Source organism: Oncorhynchus mykiss, chromosome 8 (genome assembly GCF_013265735.2).
Source record: "Oncorhynchus mykiss isolate Arlee chromosome 8, USDA_OmykA_1.1, whole genome shotgun sequence".
Taxonomy (NCBI): Eukaryota; Metazoa; Chordata; class Actinopteri; order Salmoniformes; family Salmonidae; genus Oncorhynchus; species Oncorhynchus mykiss.
Genome location: NC_048572.1, coordinates 64,001,261 through 64,020,666, shown reverse-complemented (window position 1 = coordinate 64,020,666; position 19,406 = coordinate 64,001,261). Strand labels below are relative to the sequence as shown.

Here is a 19,406-nt window from a genome sequence, read left to right as displayed (position 1 = left end):
TATCCTACCTGGTTGTGCCCCCCAAATGGCATCGGAGCCCATCTATCCTCAGACTATCTCTGGTAAAGATTTGCCCAGCCTGTAATGTGTTTCCCTGTTCAGATAGGTAATCATCCATAGTTTACCTCAAGCTATGCTCTAAGTCCGGATGGTATCTCTTCTGGTCTACAGCATCCTTGACATGTTTTCCACCTCATTCTGCTGGAGGCCTCACAACTGCAGTTTGCACCCCAAATGACACCCTACTCCCTACACCGTGCCTTACTTTTGATCAGACCCCAATGGGCCCTGGTCAAAAGTAGTGCACTAAAGTATATAGGGAATAGGGTGCTATTTAGGTCGCACACGTACAGAAGATTAGTTGGGATTTAACTTACTCATACAGCACAGTGTTTTAATCAAAGCTATAATGTAGCTTATATACCATACTTTTTTTCTCTCAAAATGTAGTATTTCAAACTCATATGGCAATGATCTACTATTTAGGTTAAGTGGTTTTCTCCCTTATACCATAAAGTCATATCCATACATTGACAGGCCTATTAAATGGGCAGTGGTTAAAGTATATATTTTCATTAGTAAAGCTGCTGCTGAAATCATTTCATACAAATGATTAAGTAAATGGAGACCCCAACCTCCCTTGAAATTGTAGATTTTTGTTATTTTTCCTCATCATGTAATTGTGTAAGCCATTTAGATAGCTTGCGTCTCAAAAGGCACCCTATTCCCTGAATAGTGCTTTATATTTGAGCAGAGCACTATGAGCCCTGGTTGAAAGTAGTGCACTAAATAGGGATTAGGGTGCCATTTGGGAAGTATACACAGTGGATCAACATATCATGGTGCAGGTTGGATATGAGCATGACTTAAGTGTCAGTGTAAGAGGCCTGTCTGGGTATATGATGGACGATGCACTCGGCAGGAGTTTGAATTTGTGACCACACTCTGTGCCCGTGTCAATGAGTGAACATCCATCCATTGCCCTGACTGGCCCTGCTAGTGTCAGCACATAGCCTACACACTCTGGAAGAGAGGGGAGAAGAAAGATAGGTGGTCCCACTTAACCCATATCTTAGTGGTATTCACAATCACTGATCATGCCTGTCAGTTTCAAACAAGTTTAGATGGGGAGAATTCATAGCTAATTTCTTATGTCACTTTGATATGAGATTGTACAAAATTATGAAACACTTATTTTCAGAAAATGAAATAAAACGTTTGTACTATTTGTATTGACTGCAAAAAAATACGTTTAGATATGATGCATACAACTTGTTTACCCCACAAATTACTTGACAAACTTGAAATGTCATATTAAGTCAACTTAACTTCCATTGAAGCCAGCCTCTGTATTACGTATTGCTGCTATCTAGTGGCCAACGGTTGTAGGAGACCAGACATCCTCTGAACTTTCACTCCTGTGTTGGTCACATGACACACGCCAAGCCAACATGGCGACGGCAATGAACAGAGCAGCTTTGTAGGCGGCACATTCAATCCTTTGGCATCCGTATAAAATTATTGACACAAAATTGTATTAATGGTGCGGTCTAGTACCAGGAGACCTATATGATATACGTGAACAAGTGAGTTTGTCGGCTTGAAAAGGCTTTGACCAAAACTTACCGACCCTGTTATGGAAGACACGATACAGCCTAAAAGAGAAGTAGGTTTTTGTTTACTATCAAGATGTAACTTGCAGGGCACACTGTAGAATCCAAAGCAATCCGCCCATGCACTGCTACTAATGTATCCATTAACATTATACATGCAAAGGTCCATATCTAATGCATATTTTGTGTGATTCCTTTCTTCCTACCTGCAGACATTTTTACGAGTGCGAGCTAATAGGCAAACGCGATTGAATGGTATGTAAACATTTCATTTTTCCTTTGAAAGTTCAATACTTTTCATAAGCATCTTACACTTTTACATTTTTCTTAAAGGTAATTTATTTATTTCTAACTGCATTTCTGGTAGAACATCCTGTAGAATTACAGCATATATATATATATATATATATATATATATATATATATATATATATATATATATATTAATGAAGGTATCATGATCTCATCTGCAACTTCACAAAGCCTACTTGTATGGAATGACATGATTAGAGCCTATTTTTTTTAATTTAACCTTTATTTAACTAAGCAAGTCAGTTACAGAACAAATTCTTATTCACAATGAAGGCCTACCAAAAGGCAAAAGGCCTCCTGCGGGGACGGGATTAAAAATATAGGTCAAAACACACATGAAGAGACAACACAGCACTACATAAAGAGAGACCTAAGACAACAACAGCATGGCAGCAACACAACATGGTAGCAGCTTCATTTATCTTGGTGAAAATGTTATAATAATGTTCTGAAATAATGCCACTATTGGCTTGTGACACGATTCAATCATTTCTATTTAGGATATTTCCTAAAATACCCTATATTACCCTATCAAATAATATTCTATTCATATTTATTAAGTAGCCTATGATTATGTTCTAAAACAGTTTTATTTTATACTTTTTCAATACATTACTGAAAATATCACCTGCACTACAGTTGGAATTGTCAATACAAGTTGAAGCAGCAACTGGCGATGCGAAAGTGCATCTTCAGTATGGTGACCAGATTTAGTAAATGAAACATTTTATTTAGTTATTTAGTTATGTAGCTGCAAAATTAGTATTTTGTACGGAACTACCAATTTTCTCTCTAGCACTTTCAAATACTTATAAATGAACACAGAACTGTATTAACCCACCTCAGTTTTTGTAATCCTAGCCTATCTAGTCATTTTAGAAAGTCACCCACGGTCGGTAGCATATGCTGTTGGATGCCCTTTATGGCCATGGTTGTTCATGCGGTGGTTACAGTGTATTACCGATCAAACAATATCATGAGGTCTGAGGCAAAGCCATGGGAGCAAACAAGTTTGGTACAGGGACAGACAACATTTTTTTACATGCAAATCTGATTGGATACAGTGTTTTGATTATTGAAATATCAGCCTCAATTTAGCTTCCAGAGTTGCTTTATTCTTTCTGAGGGCTAATCGGGGACATTTCCAGGGACAGGCTGTCGCTGGAAATCGGGGACGTCTGGTCACCCTAATATTCAGAGTGGGAATACAGAGTCATGGGTCTGAATGGACCAACTGACAGAGAGAGTCGGCGTCTGTGGGACCTTGACCAGGCACATTGGCCATGAGTGAGGTGTCAATCTGTCCTGTTTGGTTGGATTGTGATGGGTGTGACCCTGCATCTATATCACACATTATGGCTAAGTATAGCCAGAGGACCATGTTGAACACAGCCCTTGCTGACAGCCCCTTCACACTGTGGACCAGCTTCAGGCTGTAGCCTACATTACAGCTACAGAGCCTGCCCCTTGTTGACCCACTGAGTGTGATAGCAGGGCTGGCTGGTGGGAGTGTCGGGAGCCCTGGCTGCCCCTGTGTGTCTCCCTCCCTGCTTTTCCCTTGACCTAGCGCCTACACGAGCAGAGGATCTATTAACCCTTGACCTTCTTGATATGTTAACAGTCGATGACCTCTGCTGGTGCAGGCGCTACGCCAAGGAAAGTGTCAAAAGTGCTCCCCTTGGACTGCACAACGGAGCCCCCCTTGCCCCCTGCTGCATTCGCCACGGTAAGAGCCTGCCCCCCGTCCCCTCCTCAAACACCCCAGCTAGCTTATTGCAGGCCCAGGCTCCCTCCATGCCTCCATTGACATTTAGCGTACGCTCGCCTCGGTAGCAGCCTCAGTGCTGAAAGGAAACGGTGCCGACTTTGTTTAAACTCAAGCCTCCATTAATGTCTATTACCTCTCATGTGGAACCTGAATGATTCTTGGGGGGGGGGGGGGCTTGTGCCGTGCCTAATTAATCGTCCCTTTCTCTCAGCGTTTAATGACGCCCTCCTCGATTACCATCAGCCGTTCCCTGGCCTGGGAGAGAGAATATGAGGAGTTGTCCCAATCTCCCTGGAGTTATGGCGCGTTGTCCCTCCTCCTCTCGCCGTCCCTCTTCAGGTCCCCCTTGGCCCCTTTCGCAATCACAGCCACCTAAAGATTAATGTCCCCGCACGCCATTTGCAGTTAAGAAAAGCCGACAAAGACTTACAGCGCAATGGCTGCTGTTCTGCTGTGTTAAATTTCTAATTATGTGGGGGGGGGGGTCGTGACTAGAGAGAGATAGACGTGGAAGGATTGTTCATTTCAGTCACGTGACCTAGACCTACAGTAGACCATCTTTACCTGTCATCCTGGAGAAAGAGGGGGAACCTTCTAGGTTTAGGCATCTTCCTAAAACACTGTTTGGACCTATGAAGAGAATAGATTGCCCTCTCTTTTTGCCCTGTCAATGTGTGAGAACATGTAGGGGTAATAGACCATAGTTGTGGCACCGTGAATGGTTCTCCTGAAACAGTGTTCCCATGAAGAGTAGATTGCCCCCTCTCTTTGTCCTGTCAATGTGTTATAGGCCTAACATTAGCAGGTAGACTCATGACATTAGAGTATTTGTGGCACTGAGGATGGTTGTCATGACGGCCTCCCCGCCCGCTTTTGTATTTCCTGATCTTCTGGTACCAGACTAAACGCTGTGGCGTCGTCTAGGAGACCTGAGGCGCAACGATTCCCCTCCACTCCGCTGACCCACGTTATTCCCAGCGAGGCAGCAAGCTTTTCTGACATGTTGTGAATGCCAACAGCGTTCACTGCTGATCTTCTGCCAAGCAGAGGAGAGCACGTCGTGCACAGCTGGAGGACAGAGGAGGTAGAAAACTCCCAATAGGCTACCATGAATTTACAGTGTGTTTTTGGTCCATGTTGCCATATTCAAAGGTTGCCTCTGTCACACTTTCTGCTGGGCTGTATTGCCTGCTATGAGCCTGGTTATCCACACAGATTTAATATGATCAAACAACTTATTATATTAGATTCTAATCAAGAACATTCCGTTCATTCTGTTTTCATTGAATTGCGTCCTTTTTTGGTGCATTTCAACCAATCATGTCATTGTAGCGGCATGGCTGTCTGCCGAAGTCGATGGACTTTTTTTTCACCTACCGATGTGATATTTCAGGGCAGAACTTAAAACAGAGAAATACAAAAACAAGTCTCAGATTTCCCTGTATTTCCGCATGTTTCTAAACACCTCTTTCTCTGTTTCTTTGTGTTTCAGCCCGGATTGGGAAGATGAAGCGCCGGAAGCCAGAGGATGGGCAGGTATGTCCACTGTGCAGCGCGCCGCTGGCAGGGACAGAGGAGGAGATGAGTAGGCATGTGGAACAATGTCTGTTCAAGGTAGCCTCACGTCCATACCCGTTCCCCCATAGCCTCAGGCCCCTCAGTCCTCTAGTCAACCAGTCACCTCTCTCTAGTCACTGGTCACCACCACGCTATCTAGTATCTATCAACTCTGCTCCCTTTCTTTCCCCTAGACTTGACACAACATAGACATGACAAAGACTCAGAACACATAGACACATTGTCTGACAGCCTCTTCTTTTAGTTGTTCACCAAACACTGAACCTGGACTTCTCCAGTCTTAAAGAAAGAGCTTTCCTCTGCTTTCTGCTGGTAATAACATCTTAGTAGCAGTTAGATGCTCAACTGAAGCGTCCAGGGGAAAGAATCATTAGTGTAGGCAAATACCTCTCTCCTGTCGAATGGTCCGCCCACCTCTCTCCCCTGTAGGAAAGTCTTCTTCCTCCTCTGAATCTCTGGTTCCTAAATATAATAGATGGCAAGTGAGGTATCCTGACCAACTCAAAGGTTCATGCTCACTCACACTGTAACACATGTCATTAGCTCCCAGAACATAATGTATTTATTTATAGAAGTCATGCTTTCTATAAAGTTGGTCATGATTCTGCCCTCGGCCCCTAACTTTAGTGATGGTTTTTCCAAATTTCACAGATCCATTTGTTGTAGTTCTATCACCTATTGTACCTCATAGCTAGTTTTGTATTAATAACAAATATATTAAAGTATCGATAAGCATTTTGGTGATATAGTATAATTGGAATTCAAAGAATTCAGATCGTTTTTGGTTGATCCTTTTGATTATGCGAATAGTTCCAAATTCTGACATAGGAGAACATGTATTTTTCTACTCCAAGCCCTACCCTGTGTCTGGTTCAGTGTTGACAGTGTCTTTGTTCTCTCAGAGGGAGGGTGCGTTTGCTGAGGATGACTCTGCAGACATGGACGGAGAGAACGGGACCCGCTTCGAGGAGTACGAGTGGTGCGGCCAGAAGAGGGTCAGAGCTACCACCCTGCTGGAAGGAGGCTTCAGAGGTACACAACAGTGACACTATACACCTATGGGCTATGGTCAAAAGTAGTGCACTATAAAGGGAATAGGGTGCCATTTGGATCGCAAACCTATTTTTCACACAAAAAAAACAAATTAGGCTACTTTGGTTCAAAACATTTATGTAACATTTGAGAATCAACTAAATGTTTAGGGTGACAAAGTATGAGTCTGGAAACCCAGTGCACCAAATGGCTTCCACCACAGCACTCACTCTAAACGCTAGTCCCTGCTAGTCCCAAGCCTCCTCAGTAACAACAACAGAGTGAGGCAGTGTATCATTGCCTTTTAAAAGGACGTGACTGGGTGCAGAGGCTAACATGCCTACCATGCCCACAATTACAGGGTGGACAGCTCTAGGTTTACGTGCCAAATTACACCCTATTCCCTATTTAGTGCATTACCTTTGACCAGGGCCCATAGTGCACTAAATGGGGAGTAGGGTGCCATTTGGGATGTGCCTCTGGCTCCAGCTACAGTGTGAGGGCATGTAGCCCCGGTCCAGGCAGGGGTCAGCCCAGTCCGGCCCTGGCCCCAGCCCCTTTAGGAGAGAAAGGAAAACACATTTAGCTGTGCAATTGACCTGTCTGAACCGGTGAGGAGTGGTGTGTGTGGAAAGGGACCAGTGACCCTTTGGGTTCCCCTCAGCCCAGCGATGCAATTATAGCCATGGACACAAAGCTGCCCACTAGGGAACACAGACTGATCTCTCATATTCTCTCCATTTATTTATTTATCTTGCTCTTTCCTTCTCTATTGCTCTCACTTTCTTTCTCACATTCTCTCCATCTGTCTCCCTCTGAAACATATCTTAGCCCACATCATCAATAGGAAGGGCTAGAATTCAATACATAGTCCATTATCAGTAGTCGCTGACAACGAGACGGCATTGGGCTGTTGATTACATTGCCCATTAAATTGTATATATTTTAATTTCTCCCTCTCCAATAGTGACTTTTAAATGTAGGTTATCAAGCAACCGGATATATCTAGTTTAGTGATTTAGAAGCTGTAATACATTGATCCAGCCAAGCCACTGTGTGCTCACCTACATGATTTGTGAATATTTAGTAGGTCATTGGTCTATGATCAATTACTAGTGTAGTCCGCTTAATTGGACAAGTGTATGATTTGGTCATAGGTCAGCGTTCATTATTTCATGTCTGACAGACAGGCCTTACTTCATTGCTATAGAGAGCTGTAAAAATGAATTGGCTACAGGTCCTCGTGGTGTGTCTCTGGAGATCACCGGAAAGTCAAGTCTTCTCTAAGGGCCTCTTTCAACCTTGCAAAGTCGCTAAACCCCCCAAGTCCCCAAATTCGATCCAGAGTAAAACTGCATTACAAAGCCCAATAAGATGTGTGCCTTTTGGCCCCTCTCTCACTCTCACCGCAAACCCAGACAGACAGACAGACAGACAGACATCAACGACCAGTTTGAATTCTCAACTGAACCTCCTGAGGCTGTCCGTCTGTCTGTCCATTCATCTAATGAGCAGTAGACCCCTTCTGGCGGGCTGTGATGTGACACAGATAAGGGCTGGTCAAAGTCAGAGGTGCTGGTGATACCACTTGAAAGCGACCCCCTCCCCCCAGAACCTCAGAAGGTGGATTTGCCTTGAAAGCTCTGCTGCAGTCGACCATGGTTCAATGGGTCCAGCCAGGCAGAATCCACCATCCATCCAGCCCACGGGGGGGTGGTTGATGCGGAGAGGAGAGGAGAGACGGAGACAAGGGGCTTCAATTGGATAAGAGGCCTAAGCTATCCTCTGTGAGACACCAGCACCAACACTGACACCTCTCTCCCTTTGAGGGGAGGGAAGAAAGGCAAAGGGAAGCCCTTTAAACAGCACAGAAAAGTCAAAGGCAGTCAGAGGGTGGGAGGATAATCAAACAGGAACACTTTTCTGCTTGAGACGTGTGGGGCCCTGGTCCTCCTGTGTACATGGCTTATGAGGACCTGGGAGACCGCTCTAAAGGCTGCTGTATTGATGAAGAGGGTCAGATCTGATCCCTACAGCCTGATAGTGAAGACCAAGGCTAAGGGGGCTGATCCGGGGAGAGGGGATTTGGGTCCGCTGACTGAAGATGGCTCCAGGGATATAAGGCAGCGCTTTCTCCTTTGTAAATGGGCTTCAAAAATGGCAGCCATCTTTGTTTCTTCCATCTCTGTCCCATCATCTCCCCAGATGTGTCCTGTAAATGCCAGTGAGATATGACAGCCTTCGACCAGAGCCGACTGGGGAAGGATGATAAGGGATATCAGCGCCATGGCGACCGGGTGTTGTTGGTCAGGCTGTCTCTTATGTTGATTGGCCCCTTGACCCTCCCTCGCTTCTCACAGCTTAGAAACCTAACGTTGTCTCTGAGTCTGTCTCCGTGGTAATAGGTGTTATATGGAGATAGGTGTGCCATGTCACGGTCAGGTCCATGTTACACAGGCAAGAACACATGCATTTTACATGTTCAAGTCAAGGAGATGTACAAGATTGGTTATGATAATGAATGTGGTGGATATGTTTAGGTGCATCTGTGTGTGTGTGTGTGTGCAGGGATGTGTGCGTTGGTGTGTCTGTATATCGACCCTAGCTGATCTGCCAGAGAGGTGGGGCTGAGAGGAGGTGGGGCTGAGAGGAGGTGGGGCTGAGAGGAGGAGGAGGTGGAGCGGAGAGGATAAATAAATAATGAAATAATGTGACTGAAAGGCAGTTATGGTGGCGCTGACCTTTTCAGGGGAGATTAGATTGCCTGCCAAGACTGGTTAAAGGGAGAGATAGGGGCTGAGCAGCAGGACCAGACCATGCCTGCCTTGCCCAACAGCATGGTTGAGTCCCAAACGGCTCCCTGTATAGTGCATTACTTTTGCACTCTATAGGAAATAGGGTTCCATTTGAGACTCAGCCCGTGACTTAAGACTGCGGTAGTCCTCTCATCGTCCTCTCGTCTGCTCGTGGGACAACAACCGGGTCTGACACTTAGACTTTGGACACTCCAATTTGGGCTGGATGGTTAGATTACATGCCACCTGCTTTTATAACATCCCTTGGTTTTACTTTCTAGCAGTCAACTATCAGTGTGATGGGGATCTTGTTTTCCCAACTTGTCTTTATAGTCCTCTTCCACACTTACCGCTGTGGTGAAATGAAGATTGAACTGGATGGAATGCAGCAGTAGTAGTCTGCCTATCTCCGTCAGTTCCAGTTGTGGAGAGTATATTTAAGGGGAATATTTATCCATGTCCCACTGGGTTTAATGCTAATCCCATCTAGTAAAACTGAACTCTGGAAAGTCCTCTTCTAAGGGGCCACTGGCCCCAAAACTGTTGGGGGTTGGGGACAGTGAAAGCATCTAGACCCATTCTTTCTTGCCACCACTCAACACCACAGCCTTTTAAAAATCAATGCCGTTATCTCTCCCCTCCCATCTCCTGGCTCCAGCCATGCATCGCTAACTAGCCGCAGTATCAATACCCTGATCAATTGATTGGATTAACAGTGATTTCTGGTTCCTTCCAACCCTCTGTTACTTTCTCTTCCCCAATGTGCCTGGTCACTGGACGCCATTAGTGGGCGGGACAAAGGGGCAGTCTGTTTATTTGTTTTAGCCTCTCCTACGTGTCACCAGTCGTTCACAGTAGATTCATGAAATGCTGGGCATCATTTGCAGTGTATTACCTTTGTGACCGCCAGACCTCCCTCCCTCCTTTACAGCAGCCTTATTCCTCCCTCCTTTACAGCAGCCTTATTCCTCCCTCCTTTACAGCAGCCTTATTCCTCCCTCCTTTACAGCAGCCTTATTCCTCCCTCCTTTACAGCAGCCTTATTCCTCCCTCCTTTACAGCAGCCTTATTCCTCCCTCCTTTACAGCAGCCTTATTCCTCCCTCCTTTACAGCAGCCTTATTCCTCCCTCCTTTACAGCAGCCTTATTCCTCCCTCCTGTACAGCAGCCTTATTCCTCCCTCCTTTACAGCAGCCTTATTCCTCCCTCCTTTACAGCAGCCTTATTCCTCCCTCCTTTACAGCAGCCTTATTCCTCCCTCCTTTACAGCAGCCTTATTCCTCCCTCCTTTACAGCAGCCTTATTCCTCCCTCCTTTACAGCAGCCTTATTCCTCCCTCCTTTACAGCAGCCTTATTCCTCCCTCCTTTACAGCAGCCTTATTCCTCCCTCCTTTACAGCAGCCTTATTCCTCCCTCCTTTACAGCAGCCTTATTCCTCCCTCCTTTACAGCAGCCTTATTCCTCCCTCCTTTACAGCAGCCTTATTCCTCCCTCCTTTACAGCAGCCTTATTCCTCCCTCCTTTACAACAGCCTTATTCCTCCCTCCTTTACAGCAGCCTTATTCCTCCCTCCTTTACAGCAGCCTTATTCCTCCCTCCTTTACAGCAGCCTTATTCCTCCCTCCTTTACAGCAGCCTTATTCCTCCCTCCTTTACAGCAGCCTTATTCCTCCCTCCTTTACAGCAGCCTTATTCCTCCCTCCTTTACAGCAGCCTTATTCCTCCCTCCTTTACAGCAGCCTTATTCCTCCCTCCTTCACAGCAGCCTTATTCCTCCCTCCTTCACAGCAGCCTTATTCCTCCCTCCTTTACAGCAGCCTTATTCCTCCCTCCTTTACAGCAGCCTTATTCCTCTCTCCTTTACAGCAGCCTTATTCCTCCCTCCTTTACAGCAGCCTTATTCCTCCTTCCTTTACAGCAGCCTTATTCCTCCCTCCTTTACAGCAGCCTTATTCCTCCCTCCTTTACAGCAGCCTTATTCCTCCTTCCTTTACAGCAGCCTTATTCCTCCCTCCTTTACAGCAGCCTTATTCCTCCCTCCTTTACAGCAGCCTTATTCCTCCCTCCTTTTCAGCAGCCTTATTCCTCCCTCCTTTACAGCAGCCTTATTCCTCCCTCCTTTACAGCAGCCTTATTCCTCCCTCCTTTACAGCAGCCTTATTCCTCCCTCCTTTACAGCAGCCTTATTCCTCCCTCCTTTACAGCAGCCTTATTCCTCCCTCCTTTACAGCAGCCTTATTCCTCCCTCCTTTACAGCAGCCTTATTCCTCCCTCCTTTACAGCAGCCTTATTCCTCCCTCCTTTACAGCAGCCTTATTCCTCCCTCCTTTACAGCAGCCTTATTCCTCCTTCCTTTACAGCAGCCTGGACCCAGGTATTCCCCAGGTCCAGGTGGTTGACTGTGCTGTGGGAGAGAAAAAACACATTTTCAGCCTCAGCGTATGTGAACAATGGCTGTGGTGCATCAATATATCCAGCCTCTTCCCCTCTCTCCGAGGAGGCCGGGGTAGGCTCTGTGCTAAGGGACTGGAGCTGCTGCTGGAGAAAAGAGAGGGTGAAACCCATGTCCCTGCCTGCCACCAAGGATAACCCTTTTCACAATTCTCCCATGCTTTTTAGTAATCATATAAAAGAGACCTTTTTAAGTTGGATTTGATCCCTGTGGCTGGGTGGAGCATATGTGAACAATGGAGCATATGTCAACAATTGCTGTGGTGCACAAATATGTCTGTTCAGCTGTTGGTGGCGGAGACAGTAGTACCAGATAGCTGAAGGGGCCAGTGGGCAGCATAGGAGCCTGTCCTATCCAGATATACCACACCACCACCATGCAGGGACCTTGAAGTTATTTAAATAGTATCTGCCCACTGGCCCCTTCAGCTGTCTGGTACTACTGTCTCCGCCACCAGCAGCTGAACAGACATATTTGTGCACCACAGCCATTGTTCACATATGCTCCACCCAGCCACAGGGATCAAATCCAACTTAAAACGTCCATTTTAACACTGAACAAAAATATAAATGCCTCCGATTTTGTGTTCGATAATTTGTCAGTACGTCCAACCGGCTTCACAACCACAGACCACGTGTAACCACGCCAGCCCAGGGCCTCCACATCTGGCTTCTTTACCTGCCGGATTGTCTGAGGGGGGGTGGGGGTGTTCTGAGGAGTATTTCTGTCTTTGATAAAGCCCTTTTGTGGGGGAAAAATGGGCTGGGCCAGGCTTCCCAGTAGAGACCTGTCATGTGAAATCCATATGAATTTATTTCAATTGACTGATTTCCTTATATGAACTGTAAAATCTTAAAAATTGGTGTATGTTGCATTTTATATTTTTGTTCAGCATATATGATCACTAACAAGCATGGGAGAATTGTTAAAAGGGTTATCCTTGGTGGCAGGCAGGGACATGGGTTTTACCCTCTTCTCCTGCAGCAGCTCCAGTCCCTTAGCACAGAGCTTCCTTCAGCCTCAATGGAGAGAGGGGAAAAGGCTGGAGGAAGGCTACCTGTCTTCTGGGTCTCTGTAGAAGGTTGGCCTTAGAATCTCTATCCATGTCTCTACCTAGCCTATGTCTTCATATGAGCCCATGCCATTTTTTATCCTTAACATCCGAGTTTGTTTGTACTCCACCACAGCATTGTACCATCTCCTGTCTTGACATGAGTCAGCTATCAGTGTCCAGCCCTAGATGAGTTGGAGAGTCAGCCCCTGACCACTCAATCAGCCCCCAGCACTGTGTGTCTCTCAATGGCAGCACAGGCAAGGTGAGAGACAGGGCCCTAAGTGGAGCTGAAAGGGCCAGTCAGACAGCAGCAGGAGTTTGTCTGGCGAGCCGCTCGTCACAGGGTTTATAGAGGTGCCAGTCAGACCTACAGCCAGTCAGCCATTCTCCATAACTAGATAACCAGCCACTGGCAGCTGGCACAGCCCCTCCCTCTGTCTGCCGCTGACAGCCTCACCTGGCCAACAATACTTCACAGGAAAGAAGGGAGAGATGGCAGCATCTCAACATGTCCATTTCAATCAATGTGCTTGACCAGCAGGTTTAATAGACTAACTCAGATCTTTGTTACCCTGCTGGTCTACATGTGTAGAGAGAGGGATAGGCAGACAGGGTCTTAGAGGAAAGGCTACTGTTTGTTGGAGGCCTGGTTTGCAATGTCATCCCATCTGAAATGACAGAAATGAATGTTTCAGAGGTTGTGTAGTATATACCAGGCATACTCAACTGGTGGTATGCATCTGGACCCAGAATGGGCTCCTGTGTGGCTCAGTTGGTAGAGCATGGCACTTGCAACGCCAGGGTTGTGGGTTTGATTCCCACGGGGGACGAGTACAGATGAAAATCACTCACTCACTACGGGGGTGTTAAATGCTGATAAATTAGAGGTACTCCACCAACTCTGTCACCACTGTAAGTCACTCTGGATAACAGTTTATCAACTAGTAGCCTAGTTTGCAATGTCATCTCTAGCTATCTAAATCTTGTGGTTATCATGGTCAGATTACGTGCCCATGGGCCTTGACCCCGGGGGCCCCCATTGATTTTGTTCATATGAACTCACATAAGACATGGAAAAATGTGTAGATTTGAAGGAAATTACCTTTAAAACTGCAACATGTTCTCTCCACCAACAAGAGAGGTGTGAACAGTTTAGGGTCGCATGGGTCGCAAGGTGGGGGTTTATTACTACGCCGATAAATGACATTATCCATCCAGACCTTTGCCACCTAGAACATTTCTGGATCTTCCCAAATAGTAGTTGAGTACCCCTGGTAAAAATGAAGTATTGAATGTGAATGTATTTACACACATTTTCCTCCTCAACATTGACAAAGGTTGCATGGTCTGAAAGAGCCTAGACACTGACGCCTACCTCTGCTGCCCCCCTCCTCTCTCGCCTTCCTCCCTCTCCTCAGGAACAGGCTTTGCCATGTGCAGCACAAAGGAAAACCACGACAGCGACGCCGACCTGGACGTGGATGGAGACGACACGCTGGAGTACGGCAAGGCCCAGTACACAGAGGCAGACATCATTCCCTGCTCCGGAGAGGACCAAGGAGAAGCCAAAGAACGGGAGGCCCTGCGCGGGGCGGTGTTGAAGTAGGTTCTCACTCCTACTCTACTGTACGCTAGTAAACTCTACTCTATTGTCACCTTCTGCTTTGTGGCGTTGAGCTTCTTCTCAAGACACAGCATTGTGTTTGTTTCTGCTCTTACAGTGGCGGAATGCCTTCCAACAGAATAACACCAGAGTTCTCCAAATGGGCCAGTGATGGTGAGTTGAGGCTTGAAACAAGATGTCATCCTCTGTATTTATGGTTACCTTATTGACATTTTTTGACCGTATTGATGAATGTTGAGGTCGGTGCTAATATCTCCCCATCTTTCTCTCTCTCTCTCTCTGTAGAGATGCCCTCTACGAGCAACGGGGAGAGCAGCAAGCAGCAGCTGCCTCAGGACCCCAACGCCGCCTGCTCATCCTCCAACGTGCCCCGGACCTGTAAAAACAGCGAAATAGAGAAGTAAGAATCACCCCCCCATCCTTCCTACCCTCTCTTCTCAGCCACCTAAGCATCTCCACACACACACACACACACACACACACCTGCCTTGGCTGAAATCCAACCACTGCCTCCCCCAGCCCTCTCATATCACGTTTCTATTACTCTCAGATGCGTTTCTTTCCTTCCTACGACTGGCCTGTTGTGTCATAAATGATGCATTTTGTGTGGTCATTTTTTCCTCCTGCGATGAATCTAGCGAAGTCTCACTTCATCCCCTGGTCTGATCACAGGAGGGTCCCACCGTATTGATCCCCTCTCTAGCTGTGTGCTCCAACTGGGCCAGACACACAGCACCACGCAGGAATCCTAATATCACCCCACACACTACCTCCCCCTTTTGCTACCTAGCCGGCTACCTCCCCAATTCATTACAACCTAATCATGTGGAATTGTTTGCCTAGCTGCTGCTCTACCATCCTCCAGGAGTGTTCACTTAGTGGAAGGTGGTACACACATACACACACACACTGGGCCTGGGGAGAAGTAGCAGGCTGGCAGACCTCCTAGTGTAGTAGAAACACCGTCTCCCCTGCCTCCCTACCAAGCACCAGATAAATGTGAATAATCTGTGCATGGTAAAGGGCAGCTTCTCTAATTCCCTCATCTCCGTGTCCTCATCCATATTCCCCGACAAGCGGTGCCCGGAAGCATGGCCAGCCCCTCTGAATGGGTAATTGGGGTCAGAGTAGCACAGCTAGTGGAGAGAGGGGGGGGACTTTTGTTGATTGCTTGCTTCTGCATGTCTGGCATATTCCTCCTCTTGCTCTCCATTTTGGCTCAGTTGCTTCAGTTTCCTCCACCCCTATCTTAAATGTGGCCACGGGTCGGAAACTGTCTTCCATCACAATCTCTCTCTCTTCTTTCTCACCCCTTCCTCACATTTCATTTGACTGTTTCCTTTCCTCAGTGTCAAGTTCCCCAGCACTGCTCACTCTGACTGAGATAAATTCATGTTTTGGTTTCAACAAAGCAGCCAAACAGCTCCATTTCTTCTTCTCCCTCAGCCGCCATCATCATTGACTTCCTGTGAAGTGCGTAGTAGTAGTACCATCGTAGCAAGTGTTTTATAAATCCACACACACGATTACTTCCTGTTAACACCCGTAGCCGCACACACACTCGTCTCCACTCCACTGTGTCCTCTTGGCAGGACTGCCCTGCCTGTCTGCCTCTCCGGCAGGCTAAATGCTTCATTGCTCAGTTATCGGAGTAGAGTTGTTCTGGCCACATATTAAATATCAGCCTGCTGTTGGAGAACTGAACTGGTGCATAATCAGAGCAGCTTGAGATGCATTGATCTTGGTTGCGTCCCAAATGGTGCCACCCTATTCCCTACATAGTGCACTGCTTTTAACCAGAGCCCATAGAAAAGTATTGCACCATGAAGGGAATAAGGTCCCATTTGGGACGTAGACATGATCTGGGCTCATCGGTGCACTGTGATCACGTATCTGGTCCGATCTCTCCCTCCCTCTCCCCTGGTTGAAGGTGTGTGTACCCAGGATAAATGTGTGTGTGTGCAGAGTGGGGGGATGAATTCATCATCAGCACATCCTCTGTGTCAGCGTCATTATGATCTGTCTGTGTGGCAGACAGACCAACCGAGACATGTAAACACAGTGACTGTCTGAGGGATAGGGAGGGAAAGCCTTGTGTCCATCAGGAAAACGGTGTAGGGGTTTAGGCAAAAGGGAGTGTGTAGGAATAGTGAGTTTGCGGTGTGTAGATGTCTGTCCGTGTCAGCTTGAAGCTAGACGGGGGATTGTTCCCTATGTGGTGAGGCCAGAAGCATGACGGCTTAGGAGATTGATTCATCGTTGAAACTCTCTGCCTCCCCTCTCATACACACATGCACATGCGTGCCCTCAGAGACACACCCAGACACACACTCGCCACAGAGAGAGAATACCGCTCTGCCATTATATGAAGGAGTAGGGGCATTAGGCGTGTTAGGCAAACTGGGCATAGATCACTCTTGCTTGTTGTCAGACTGAAGGAAGAATAGACCTTAGCCATGAGAAGGGCCTCCAGCCTGCCCCCTGAATCAGCTTTATTAGCTTAGCTATCGGCTGCTCTGCTCCAGACGTGACACACCTGTTTATTTAATATCATATTTCCACCAGCCAGGCAGAGAGAGAGAGAGAGAGGTTCACCAACCAGTCTGCTCTGGAGCCACTGACTTTGTGTTTTTAAATGGCACCCTATTCCCTGTATAGTGCACTACTTTTGATTGTGCCCTGTGGGGAAAAAGAAAGTCAAACGTAGTGCACTATGTAGGGTGCCTAGATTTTAGGCACCCTACATAGTGCCATTTAAGATGCATCTACAGACAGTCACAGTAACTCTCCAGCTGAACCTATATTTCTGACAGATATTTAGCATTTTTCTCTCTGCCTGCCGTTGTTTTCTACGAGGCCTTATTTGATCAGGTTCCACAGGATGTTGGGAGGGTATTGTATTATACGGCGGGAGATGATGTCATTTGTCAAACACCGAGAGAAGGGTTCTTCCGGGAATAATAGTTTAACAGTCCCTCCTTACTATCTGTTGGCTCATTGGGAGGAACAAGCCTGTTTGATTATTTTTACTATTGTCATAGACCAGACAAGGAATAAATAATAATTACATGAGTTGATGTCATTCATTCCTCAACAGTACAATGTTGCTTGTACGTTGTTACATTCTGACTTCTGTGCCAAAATCTAGAAAACAAATGGGCATGCAGGGTTTTATGGGCAATTTCCTGATGGAAAAGAGACTTCATGTGAGAATCCTTTTAAAGAGTCCAAATTGAAGGGATTGAATGATTTCAGAGGAACAACTTTGCTGTTTGCAAAATGCGTATGGCTTTCTCAGCCCTCGATCCCAGATGAAAACGAGATATGTCTCCTTTCATTACGTTGATACGGTGTGTGTGTGTGTGTGTGCTCTTGCGTTTTGCGGTAGTGAAATCTCTGATCTCATCCCTGATGGGTAATGATCTCTTGGCATCGGGGTCTCCAGCCCCACTCGTTCCCAAACAAGATAAATGAGCTTTCCAATGCCGCCAATGTGATTGCTGCAAAATTTAATGCTCAACTTGAAACAATGGCAGAGATTTCCATGTAGCTCCGCAAATAATTGAATCTGTCCTCAATTTATATGTGGTGACTCTACCCAACCCCCTCCCTTTGCCTCTCCCCCTTCGGACCCTGTGAGAGAGAGGAGCTCTCCCCCTATAGCCATCGAAGACCCTCCTCACATACATATGGCTGGAGCTGAAGAAATCATTTGGGACTTTTATTTTCTGGTGTCAGTTTAGTTAAGGCCTTAGTTAACCAAGCTGATGCAGCCATGGACTGTAAGTCTCCCGAGTGGCGCAGCGGTCTAAGGCACTGCAGTGCTAGGGGCGTCACTTCACACCCTGGTTTGATCCCAGGCTGTATCACAACTGGCCATGATCGGGAGTCCCATAGGGCGGCGCACAATTGGCCCAGCATTGTCCGGGTTTGGGGAGTTTTACAAGTAGGCAGTCATTGTAAATAAGAATTTGTTCATAACTGACTTGCCTAGTTAAATAAAGGTTACATAAAAACAAAAAAATAGTGATGTCCCACTCTCCATAGATATCATTTACATTTTTGTTGGAATGTGTGGGTTTTGTTAACTAGACCTATGTTCTGACTTGATCTTAGTCTTCAACAGTATTCACGTTTTTATTTGTATATCTACATTTGAGTTTCCGAGGGTTTGTAAATTCACGTACATTTTTGCATAGTCCTATCACACAAAGATGCTGTATGTACAGATGACAGAATGAAATGGGTGAATGGGGAAGGAGGTGGACGTGGATTAATCCCCATTGTAAAAGGTTCTCAGTCCCCTGGGTCTCTCCTCTTCCCTTTTGCCCGTATCTAACTGTAATTACACCAGCCAGTAGTGTGCTCAGGAGGCCACCACTGGCCCTCCTTGCCTGCCTCTCTCCCTGCCTGAGAGATGAAAGGCTGGGATATAGGTGGACGCTAGATGAAGATAACGGGCTGATGGAGATGGATTGCAGGGGGGCAGAGGCCCGGGGAGGGAGGGTGCAGGGAGCCTAGCAAGGCTGGCTAATCAAATGAGAAATGGGCGCGAGGCAAAGCCTCTCGCACACATTCAGACTGAACAAAGAACACTTAACGGGGAAGAAGGACGAGCTCCCTCTTTCTCCATTTCTTTCTCTCTCTCGCTTTCCATCCTGTAGTGGTCAGAGTGGAGGATCACCGCTGAGATGACATACACTGAGTATACAAAACTCTTTCCATGACATAGACTGACCAGTTGAATGTGCAAGACAAAAAGAGTTGTCAAGAGCACCAGTTTGTGTCAAGAACTGCAATGCTGCTGGGTTTTTCACGCTCAACAGTTTCCCATGTGTATCAAGAATGGTCCACCACTCGACATCCAGCCAACTTGAAACAACTGTGGGAAGCATTGGAGTCAACATCGGCCAGCATCCCTGTGGAACGCTTTCAACACCTTGTAGAATCCATGCCTCAACGAATTGAGACTGTTCTCAGGACAAAAGGGGTGGGAGTGCAACTCAATATTAGTGAGGTGTTCTCTGGCCCCACCTTCCCCTTCTTTTGCTTCAGGGATTGTGTTCAGTTGGGAGAACGAGTTTTCCATTCTGTGCCCTTCTGAACACAAGCTCAGGTAGTCCTCCAAAGACCTGTAGTCTGTAGTGTCCCAGCTACACAGAGCTGGTGTAGCAGCC

The 19,406-nt window shown here is 46.6% G+C and overlaps 1 protein-coding gene across 8 annotated transcripts in view; it reads left to right on the top strand.

The window, feature by feature from the left end:
* The window catches only part of LOC110530324 (E3 ubiquitin-protein ligase RNF220), a 171,952-nt gene that overhangs the window by 136,614 nt on the left and 15,932 nt on the right, over positions 1-19,406 (top strand). For 2 of the 8 annotated variants that reach the window (XM_036985964.1, XM_036985960.1), the window contains exons 6-12: positions 1,826-1,868; positions 3,547-3,651; positions 5,186-5,307; positions 6,174-6,303; positions 14,024-14,207; positions 14,327-14,382; positions 14,515-14,629. In XM_036985964.1, coding sequence (XP_036841859.1) covers positions 1,826-1,868; positions 3,547-3,651; positions 5,186-5,307; positions 6,174-6,303; positions 14,024-14,207; positions 14,327-14,382; positions 14,515-14,629 — 755 coding nt within the window. Of the gene's footprint in view, positions 1-1,395; positions 1,667-1,825; positions 1,869-3,546; positions 3,652-5,185; positions 5,308-6,173; positions 6,304-14,023; positions 14,208-14,326; positions 14,383-14,514; positions 14,630-19,406 lie in introns of those variants that run through there. The other 6 variants (XM_036985966.1, XM_036985963.1, XM_036985965.1 and 3 more) reach the window with 4 other exon arrangements.